Source organism: Nicotiana tabacum, chromosome 20 (assembly GCF_000715075.1).
Source record: "Nicotiana tabacum cultivar K326 chromosome 20, ASM71507v2, whole genome shotgun sequence".
NCBI lineage: Eukaryota > Viridiplantae > Streptophyta > Magnoliopsida > Solanales > Solanaceae > Nicotiana > Nicotiana tabacum.
The window spans coordinates 7,553,637-7,565,299 of NC_134099.1; the positions used below are offsets into that span (position 1 = coordinate 7,553,637).

At 36.1% G+C, this 11,663-nt stretch overlaps 1 protein-coding gene across 1 annotated transcript; it reads left to right on the forward strand.

Annotated features, from left to right (window-relative positions):
• Positions 1 to 232: 232 nt before the first annotated feature.
• LOC107819538 (uncharacterized) lies at positions 233 to 3,213 on the forward strand. The gene is made up of 2 exons (XM_016645659.2): positions 233 to 898; positions 1,824 to 3,213. Exons 1-2 carry the CDS (start codon positions 686 to 688, stop codon positions 3,039 to 3,041), a joined length of 1,431 nt encoding a protein of 476 aa, XP_016501145.1. The 5' UTR covers positions 233 to 685; the 3' UTR covers positions 3,042 to 3,213.
• Positions 3,214 to 11,663: the final 8,450 nt, after the last annotated feature.

Consider the following 11,663-nt stretch of genomic DNA (forward strand, 5'->3'; position numbering starts at 1 on the left):
AAATATAAAGAACTAAACACACAACGAAGTCAAGAGGAATCAATATATAGTAATATATACATATAAAATAAAAATTACCGAACTACACAGTATGATTTTCCGGACCAAGGGGTGTCAGTTGGCACTCCTTTGGATAAGGTGGCTCCACCACTGATACCAAATAACCAATAAAAAATAATATTGTATTGAATAACTAATCTCAATATAACTACTCCGGAACATAACTTGTCAAAGCTTTGAAACCATAACAGCTGTTCAGTTCTTATTATTGACATTACCATAATTGCTTTATAGTGAAACATTGAGAACTGTGCTCTCTCTATAGCTTTTAGTTGCAAAGACATCCTAGACTTATGTGTTATGTCCTCTGCTCTTTTCTGTCTTTCTCTGCCACTCTACTCTTCCTTTTTCTACCTTAGCTTTCTATATACATTTTTAACAACCACCTTCTTACTTTACTTCTTTGTTCCCTCCATTTCCTTGTTTGATTGGATTTCTTAAGATTTTCACTCTCTTAAAAAGTACAACAACTTTCAATGAAAATCCATCATTTTAATATCACTTCACAGTTATATTAATTAAGTACTTTGTTGCATGGACTACAAAGGTTGTTGACAAAGTTGCCTTTTTTGCTTTCAAGATTTTGGTTAGCTCATTTTCAAGAATTCTTGGTTCAAAAAGAGTGATGAGGGGTTTCAAGAATTTGAGTTTGTTTGTGTTTGGTTTGTTGTTGCTTCTTCATTTTGGTGTGTGGTGCAATGGTGATAGTGAAAATATGGCAGCTCCAATGGAGAAAAATGAGATAAATGCTCTTTACTCTGCTATTCAAGGATTTGTTGGTAAATGGTGGAATGGTTCAGATCTTTATCCAGATCCTTGTGGTTGGACTCCTATACAGGTTTTTCCTTCTACACTTACCTTTTCTTATGTGCTACAAAATAAATAAATAAATTAAGATGTCTCGTTTTAGTTGCTTTTTGCCTATGGATTCTTTGGAAAAGGATAGGTACAGTCCGGTGCATGAATCATCCCGTATTGATGTAGGGTCCGGTAAGCGCCGTATCCAAGGAATATGATGTAGGCAGCCTACCCTGATATAAACATGGCTCGAATTCGTGACCTATAGGTCACACAGAGACAACTTTATTGTTGATCCGATAAATAAAAGAAAGAGAAAAAGGCAAAAAGAACCTAACTTTTTGAGTCTTAGATACCATGTTATTAAACTCTTTATATACGGAAAGTCAAAAAAATAAAAAATTGTTCATAAGGTTCTATCTTTTCTGATGTGAAGCTCCCAATATATCTAAAGGGGAAAGGAAACTAAGTAATTTATCCTTTATTATTTTGTGGTATACATGACTAGAAATGGCTTGTGATTGTAAATATTGTTCAAAAGCATGAAGTGAATCTTTTTTTTCTGAAATTACCATATGATAGATAGTACTCAAGAAATTGAATTAAGTTGTTCATTTAATCATTATTTTTTCAGAATAATTGTACTTGGAATGAGGGCCATGAATTTTTTTTGATGAACCAACTTCATAATGACCAGTACATTCTTGCCTTGTTTTGTTTTAGCATTTTGTCAGACCAACAGAGAAAGAATATGTTTGAAAATCCAAATGTAACACAAGGCTGGTCAGAGCTTATTATTTAAATTATTTTTCTCCGTTAGTTGATATATTAATCTAAGTTCAAAAATCTTGTGCTATTTGTATATTATGCTCCTTTACAATTTATAATTTAAAAAAAATGATCGTTTTAAATCTCTTACATATAAAAGTAAATGACATGACCGTTTTATTTTACTTTCTGTGCAGGGTGTATCATGTGACTTGTTTGATGGTTTTTGGTATGTTACTGACTTAAACATTGGACCTATACATGATAATTCCCTTAATTGTGCACCAAATGTGGAGTTTAGTCCCAATTTATTCACACTAAAGCACCTCAAATCCCTCTCTTTCTTCAATTGTTTCGTTTCGCGACATCACCATCCGATTTCAATCCCTATAGAGAGCTGGGAATTTCTTGCTAATACCTTAGAGTCACTCGAATTTCGGTCAAATCCTGGTCTAATTGGACAAATTCCCACAACATTTGGAAGGTTAAAAAAGCTGCGATCTTTAGTACTAGTAGAAAATGGATTATCCGGTGAATTGCCTACAAATCTTGGGAATTTAGTGAATTTGAGAAGGTTAGTTATTGCTGGAAATAAGCTAAATGGTAAAATTCCAGATAGTTTTGGAGGGTTCAGTCAACTTTTGATATGTGATTTAAGTAGAAATTCACTATCTGGTTTTTTACCTTCAACATTATTTGGAGGGTTGGTTTCACTTTTGAAGCTTGATTTGAGTAACAATAAATTAGAAGGTAAAATCCCAGAAGAGGTAGCAAAATTGAAGAATTTGACACTTTTGGACCTTAGTAACAACAAATTATCAGGTGGATTGACTAAGTCAATTCAAGAAATGACATTTTTGGAAGAGTTAGTCTTGTCAAAGAATTCAATAGGTGGAGATTTGGAGATTCTTGATTGGCATAACTTGAGAAAGTTAACAGTTTTGGATCTGTCCAATATGAAGTTGACAGGTGGAATTCCAGAGTCTATAGCAGACCTAAAAAGGCTAAGATTTTTGGGTCTTAATGATAATAAGCTTAAAGGGTATGTACCAAAAAGTCTTGCAAATCTGGCCAATGTAAGTGCTATTTACTTATATGGTAATAATTTGACAGGTGAACTTCAATTCTCTGAGTTTTTTTATGGGAAAATGGGAAGGAGATTTGGTGCATGGGGAAATCCAAATCTTTGTTACCCTTTTAGTTTGATGTCAACAAGAAATGTTCCATTTGGGGTAAAACCATGTGAGCAAGAGGTCAACTTTGTAAAAGGGGCTAATCTTGCAAAGTCCAAGTTGGTAAATGAGAATGTGATTCAGAATTCTCATTCAATGGCAGCTTTGAATGATGATGGGATTTGGAGAAGTTTTCTAGTTGAACTATTTATGGTTATTTTTCTATTGAACTTTTGGCCCTGAAAAAAGGAATATGGATTTTAGAAAAAGATGACATTGTCAACAGTAATCAACCTTTTACCTTTGAGTTCTTTCTTGATATGTATTCCCCACATTTTGCTTTTGTCTTTTAATATATGAATGAATGTACATATTTGACCCTCTGTTCTATATAGACAAAATTCCATTCTGTTTACTTATTAGTCTTCATTCAAATGTTATGGTTTTCCCTTTTTCAATGAGTGAAGCACACTAGAGGCAGATGTACAAAATATGTCATATTTATGCTGGTTCGGGGAAAAGCCTCACCTCTAAAGGTGTGATATAGACAATTTATCATAATGCAAGTATTAGTGGCTGCTTCCACGGCTCGAACCCGTAACCTATAAGTCACATGGAGACAAGTTTACCGTTTTAACACCTAGCAAATTGAGGCATAACATGTGTATTAGAGAAAATTTAGAAATAAATCGCGACTATAGGAAGACTAATTTTCAAGGAACAATGGAAAATATACAAAATTTTCACAACTTTTACAATATTAGTTGAATTTTATTTATTCGACGGTAATAGTAGTGGTGGAGGAGACAATATTACTGAGCTAAATTTCATGAATACATTTAACATAAAATTAGTTATGGAATATAACTAATTGTAGTGGTGGAGGAGACAATATAACATAGGCAGACCTATGTTATAGAATGAGGGGTCACCAACACTTTTTAATCTTCGGTAAAAATTTCATGAATACATTTATTTGTCTTTAACAAATAATGATATATTAGTAGTGATATTTTATATACAATGCAAATTTTGGTTGAATGTAAGTTAACGTTTGGCAATAGATTCCCAAATTTGTTTTGAAAAATCTAATTTGGGTGGTTTGAATATGAAAATGCGTTTGGACATCAGTTTTCAAAACATATTTCCCAAATTTATTTTGGAAAAACATGAAACATGACTTATACCCATAAGTTCTAAAAACTATCACAAATACCCAAGAATACCATTATTAATAACATTCATTATATTAATGCAAACCATAGTCTTGAACATAAATAAATTTGATACAAAATTATCATTTTTATAATGAACTATATGATACACTATCAGATGACCGAGAAGACGAAACAACATTGTTACAAAATAATAAATGGTGGGCTCTTTTATAAAATATAAAAAGTTTGGGGCAATTTTTTAAAAATATAATAGTGATATTTTGGCCCAAAACCAGCTATTGAGCTGGTTTTGGGATTTTGCCAAAATATAAGCAAAATCTATGGCCAAATATGTGTTTGACAAATAAAACCTAAATTTATTTTGGCAAAATTTATGGCCAAACGGGCCCTAAATATACCCCCGCTTTCTCTAAATTCTGGGTCTGCTTATGAATGGTACCTTCACCTTGAGCAATTGAACCAAATGCCAAGATATTAAAGGTAACTAGTAACTGTTCATTTTTCTAGCTCTAGCAACTATAGTTTTTTTACTTTCTAGTTAGCAAAGCAGACCAAATAAAGCTCCAAAAAGTACGAACTTCACTTTTCTGCTAAAGAAATGAATGAATCAAAAAACTGTTAACCCTACTTTTGGTTTAGTCAGCATTAAAAATTTTAAATATCTTTTGCTTGTGGTTACTTTGCAGTCTTATTTCAATTGAGAATTCCCTGAGTCGAAGGTCGGTCAAAATAACCTCTTTATCTTCACTAGGTAGGATTAAGAATTACGTACACATTATTCTTCCTAGATCCCACATATGAAATTATACTGAATTTGTTGTTACTTACCGACTTGAGAATAAATAACTTATTGATAGAAAACGCTTATATTCCCTTAATGAACATACACAATACGAACTCGGATTAATGGGCCAGTAAATTTTTGAACACTTAATGTTAGAGAAGCAAAATAGAGGGAGGTTTTGGAGAGTTGGAAGTAGGGGGTGACGAGGAAGAGGGCATAGCTTCGCGTGCTTTATAAGTATTTGTTTCATTCTTAATCAGAGGTCCTATATATAGAATCGCCTTTATTACGGAGCACTCACTTTATATTCCAATGTGAGATTTTAATATGCGAGTTTGAATTTAGTCGAATCTCAATACGAATACAAGAAAACAAGAGGCGCTTTGTTAGTTAGGATGTGGCAGTGCATTTGTGGTGTTTAGCAGGAGAAGCATTCTTGTTTATGGAGTAGATTTCAACAGTCTGCACACATAGTGTATGGTACAATTTTGAGTGTGGTCCTATAGCTTTGTGGTTAAAGCCAAAGGGGCACAAGATAGATGATGATGATGATGAAAAGGAAGGACACTTTTTTCAAGGTTAAATGAATTTAAAGTTTTTGTCAGCTTAGCTACTGCCCTGCTCTTGATCCAGGCTTATCTTGTTCTACTAGTTTGGTTTCATCTCCTCCTAGAAACCATCATATCAAATGCTTCTCTTTTTCTTTAGTAGTTCCAGTTCGGTGCACAAAATATTTTGTGTTCATGTAGAATTTGAGGAAGAGCCGTACTCTAAAGATGTGATGTAGATAGTCTACTCTAATACAAATATGAATTACTATTTACACGGCTCGAACTCGTGACCTACGGGCGAAGGTGGATTTAAAATTTTAATTTTATGGGTTCAACATTCAAAATTTTTAACATTGAACCCAATATATATTAAAATTATGGGTTCATATCTACTAATCATTGCAATTTTAGTGATTTTTATAAATAAATTTATGCTCTGCATAAAAAATACTAGGTTCACTTGAACTCGGCAATTATATGTTGCATCCGCCCCTGCCTATAGGTTATACAGAGAAGATTCACTATTGCCCTAACTGAGAATGGAAGAGAGAAGAGTCTTTACTAGAATTTTTTACTTGTACTTTTGACGAGAATTATAAACTTATGTGTAAAGAGTATCTAAAAATAATAATAGATAATAGATATGAACTCATAGCTTAAAAAATATATTGAGTTTAATGCTAAAATTTTAAAGGTTGATCTCATAAACCTTAAATTTTGTATTCGCCTATGATGTGTAGGGTGACAATTTGAGCCCAAACCCATCCAATCCACCAGGAGATTAATAGGTTGAGCTACAAACATTTTAGCTCATGGATCTATTTGAGCTGAGTCCAAGTTAACCCATTATTTTTTATAGGCCGTTCTGACCCACTAAGTAACCCAAATACAACCCATGAAATTCACCCAAAACAAAGGGATTTTAACCCAACTTATCTAGAAATTTACTTAGTTACCCCAAATTTACTTTTATTTTTTGTATTTTTAATATTCTGTTTTTTTATTTTTCTGCATCACCCACTCATCATAAACACCCCTCTCCCCCGCAAACCCCCTCAAATTTTTAATACTTTTTTTGTATTTTTAATTTTCTGTTTTCTATTTTTTCATTTTCTGCACCACCCACCCACCACACCTCCCGCAAACCCCCTTAATTTTTTTTTTACTTTTTTATTTGTATTTTTAATTTTTAATTTTCCGTTTTTTTTTATTTTTCTACACTATCCACCCACCCTAAGCCCCCCTTCCCGCGTATAAAAGGTAAATAAATACTATATATGTTCTTAAATGATAAATTAGTATTTAAAATGTGTAAGTTAAATTTTTTTTTTTGCATGGGGTGGGTGGGGGTGCAAAAAATCAAAAAAATAAAAAATAGAAAAAAGGGGAGTTGGGTGGGTCAGTGGGGTAGTGCAGAAAAACAAAAAATTTAAAATACAAAAAAGTAATTTTTTTTGAGGGGGTTTGTCGGGGTAGGGGTGGGGGAGGGCCCATTGTTAAGCCCACCTTTTATACACCTCTCACGACCCGAAATTTTCACTATCGGGACCGTGATGACGCCTAACATCAAACTTGCTAGGCAAGCCAACGTTAGAGTATTATTAACCAATTTTCTTTATGTTTCAATGATTAAAAGTAAACAAGTTAAAACAAGTAGAAATAATTGCGGAAGTAAATAAACAATCTTTTGTTTATATATTATAACCAATACTATTGCTATTACTACCCAGAATTCGGTGTCACAATCCACGAACACACTATGATTTTCTACAAACATCAGTCTGAAAGAAATTACAACTGTTTTGGAAATAAAGAAAACAATACTATAGAGATGTAGAAGGGGATGCCAAGGCTTGCGGACGCCAACATGACTACCTTGGGTCTCCAAACTATGTAACCTGAAGCCAACCTCTCAATCAGCCACTACCTGGTCTGAAATCTGCACAGAAGGTACAACGTGCAGTATCAGTACAACCGACCCCATAAAATGGTAAGTGCCAAGCCTAACCTCGACGACGTAGTGAGGAGGCTACGGCGAGGCAATTACAATATCACTTGCATACAGTGTATAATAAAAGCAGAAAGAAGAACATGACAAAATAAGCAGCAACTTGCAAGGAATGAATATAGAACTCAAGTGTCTTATTAGTATCCAGCTATAACCAATCCTTAAGCGAAATGCAAAGCTAACAAATAACTTACACAATAGAAGAAAAATACATAAACATATAAAATGATGCGGTGCACATACCGATCCTACCATATATCAATATCAATATGAGTATTCACCCTTATTACTCCATATCAATCTACTCTTATTCCTCCTGTTGCGGCGTGCAACCCGATCTCACCATATAATAGCATTCCACCCTTATTCCTCCTCAATATATCATCTTTATTCCTCATGTTGTGGTGTGCAACCCGATTCCACCGTATAATAGCATTTCACCCTTATTTTTTCCTCAATATATTACCCTTATTCCTCCTGTTGCGACGCGCAACCCGGTCCCACCATATCAGCATCAATTACTCAATAAGTACAGAAATTTCACAATTTAACTCAAAAGTCTTCACAATATTTAAACCTCAAACCAAAGCAAACGGAAAGCTTGTACATATTGAAACGTCACACAAATAATATTACTCAGCGAAACCAATCCAAACTGTACCATAAAACACCGATAAACCAGCTTAAGCCAATAATATGAGACAATAAAACTACAGGGTATCTAATATCTTCAATAATGAAAAACAATGTCTCGCAAGTGGCAATTAAGCATATAAATACCGGTAAAGTATGTAGGAGTTAAGGCAAGGAAGACAATATAATGAGAACGGGAAAAAAATAGGCAAAACAGATAAATTGGCGGCGTATAGGTACTCGCCACCTCACCTATATGCCACTCACATGGATTTTCACATAGCAATTAAGTCAAGGATTTCTAATCCCTCGAGTCAAAGTTAGACACAACACTTACCTCGATCCACAGGCCACTCACTACTCAACTACCACTTTTTCTATAGATTCTACCTCCACACCACTCGTATCTAGCCATAATTAACTTAATAACATTAAATATTGCTAAATAATCAATTTCAATACATAAATTTAGGTTTTTCAATGTTTTCCGCAAAAAGTCTAAAATTGATTCCAGACCCGCTTGGTCAAAACTTGAGGTTCGGACAAAAACCCATTCACCCCCAAGCCCGAATATGTAATTAATTTCGGAATCCGACCCCAAATCCAGGTCTATATCCCCAATTTACAAAAATTCTTAATTCTACACAAACCCCCAATTTCTACTATGGAAATCCTAGATTTTTGGTTGAAAATTCATGAAATATGATGGGAAATTGAAAGAAAGTAGATTAGGATCACTTACCAAAGTTTTAGGGAAGAATTGGTCTTGGGGGAATCGACTCTACAGTTCTAGGATTTGAAATGTGGAAAATGGGAGAAAATCCCGTCTAAGTTACATTTTGAACAGCTGCAGATGTCGCATTTGCAACCTGAGCTTCGCAATTGCGAAGCTCGCAAATGCGAGAGAAGCTTCGCAAATGCGAACTCCTCGAATTTATGCTGCCTGCGCAAATGCTAACTATTGTTCGCAAATGCAACCTTAGGTGATCGCAATTGCGATCCTAATCTTCGCAAATGCGAAGTCCACCCCCAGCCCAATTGCTCACAATTGCGATGAACTCTTCGCAAATGCGAGGCTTGCATTTGCGAAGTCTGCAGACCTAAAGCATGCCAGCCGAAATTTTCTAAGTTCAAAACATTCTGTAGCCTATCCGAAGCTCACCCGAGGCCTTGGAGCTCCAAACCAAACATGCACACAAGTCTTAAAACATCATACGAACTTGCTCGCGTGAACAAATCGCCAAAATAATACCTAGAACTATGAATTTAACACCAAAGCATATGAGATTCTTAAGAACACTTTGAAATTCTTATTTTCACAACCGGACGTCTGAATCACGTCAAATCAATTTCGTTTCTCTTCAAATTCCACAGATAAGGTATAAATATTATTTTGGACCTGTACCGGGCTCTGAAACTAAAATACGATCCTGATACCAACAAGATAAAACATTAACTAAATTCTTAAAACCATTTAATTTTCAGTCTTTCAATGTTCATCAAAAATTTATTTCTCGAGCTAGGAACCTCGAAATTCAATTTTGAGTATACGCCCTGGTCCCATATTTCGATGCGGACCTACCAGGACTGTCAAAATACGAGTCTGGGTCCGTTTACTCAAAACGTTGACCGAAGTCAACTAAATCAACTTTTAAAGGCAAAAATTATTATTTTTATCAACTTTCAACATAAAAGCTTTCCAGAAACACGCCCGAACTGCACATGCAAATTGAGGAGAAATAAAATGAGGTTTTAAAGACTTCGAAACATGAAATCAAGTTCTAAAACATAAGATGACCTTTTGGGTCATCACATCTCCATATCTAAAACAAGCGTTCGTCCTCGAACGGATATAGAAATGTACTTGAGCTGGTGAAAAGGTGGGGATATCTGCTTCGCATATCAGACTCGGACTCCTTAGTAGTTTCCTAAATAGGCTGACCTCTCCACTACACTCAAACCGAAGGATAACTCTTCGATCTCAACTAACGAACCTGCCGGTCTAGAATAGCTACCTACTCCTCCTCGTAGGTCAAATCCTTGTCCAACTTGACAGTGTTGAAATCTAACACCTGGGATGGATCGCCGTGATACTTCTGAAGTATGGACACTTGGAATACTGGATGTACCGCTGATAAGCCTGGTGGAGATGCAAGTCTCTAGGCCACCTTTCCCACTTGCTCAAGGATTTCAAATGGCCCGATATACCTAGGGCTTAACTTCTCTTCTTTCAAAACCTCATTACACCCTTCATAGGCGATATCCGAAGCAACACTCTTTCTCCGACCATGAATGCCATATCATGGAACTTACGATCGGCATAACTCTTTTGCCTGGACTGAGCTGTACGAAGTCTATCCTGGATGATCTTAACCTTATGCAAGGCATCCTCTACCAAATCTTTACCCAATAACCGAGCCTCCCCCGGCTCAAACCATCCAACCAGCGATCGACACCATCTACCATATAATGCCTCATAGGGAGCCATCTGGATGCTCGTCTGGTAGCTGTTATTGTAGGCAAACTCTGCTAATGGCAAGAACTGATCCCAAGAACCTCCAAAGTTAATAACACAGGCACAAAGCATTTCCTCCTTGATCTTAATAGTATGCTCAGACTGTCCATCCGTTTGAGAATGAAATTCTGTGCTCAACTCGACTTGCGTACCCAACTCACGCTCTACTGCCCTCCAGAAGTGTGAGGTAAACTGCGTACCTCAATCATAAGTGATAGACACGGGAACACCGTGAAGACGAACGATTTTACGAATATAAATCTCTACCAACCACTCCGAAGAATAGAAAACTGCCACAGGAATGAAATACGCTGACTTGGTCAGTCTATCTACAATAACCCAAACTGCATCGAACTTCCTCTGAGTCCGTGGGAGTCCAACAACGAAATTCATAGTGATGCTCCCACTTCCACTAAGAAATCTCTATCTTCTGAAGCAAACCTCCAGGTCTCTAATTCTCGTACTTTACTTGCTGACAATTTAGACACTGAGCTACACATGCAATAATATCATTCTTCATCCTCCTCCACCAATAATGCTGCCGCAAGTCCTGATACATCTTGGTGGCGCCCGAATGAATAAAATATTGGGAACTGTGAGCCTTATCTAGAATCAACTCACGAAGTCCATCCACATTAGGCACACAAACACGAATCTGCATCCTCAAAACTCCATCATATCCAACCGTAAACTGCTTGGCATCACTGTGCCACACTGTATCCCTAAGGACAAGCAAATGAGGGTCATCATACTGCGCTCCCTGATACACTCAAACAAGGAAGACCGAGAGACTGTGCAAGCTAAAACACGACTAGGCTTAGAAACATCCAACCTCACAAAATGATTGGCTAAGTCCTGAACATCTAATGCAAACGGCCTCTCACCGACTGGAATGTACACAAGACTGCCCATACTAGCTGACTTCCTACTCAAAGTATCGGCCACTATATTGGCCTTACGAAGATGATACAAGATGGTGATATCATAGTCTTTTAATGGTTCCAACGACCTTCTCTACCTCAAATTGAGCTTCTTTTTTCTTGAACAAATACTGCAAACTCTTATGATCCGTGAATACCTTGCACGACACGCCATATAGATAGTGCCTCCAAATCTTCAGCACGTGGACAATGGCTGACAGCTCCAAGTCATGAACAGGATAATTCTTCTCGTGAATCTTTAGCTGCCGTGAAGCA

Excerpts from the sequence above, each read along its gene's own strand:
- LOC107819538 (XM_016645659.2), top strand. The coding sequence starts at position 686 with ATGAGGGGTTTCAAGAATTTGAGTTTGTTTGTGTTTGGTTTGTTGTTG. Across the intron at positions 899-1,823 it reads GTGGTTGGACTCCTATACAG|GGTGTATCATGTGACTTGTT; the intron begins GTTTTTCCTTCT and ends CTTTCTGTGCAG.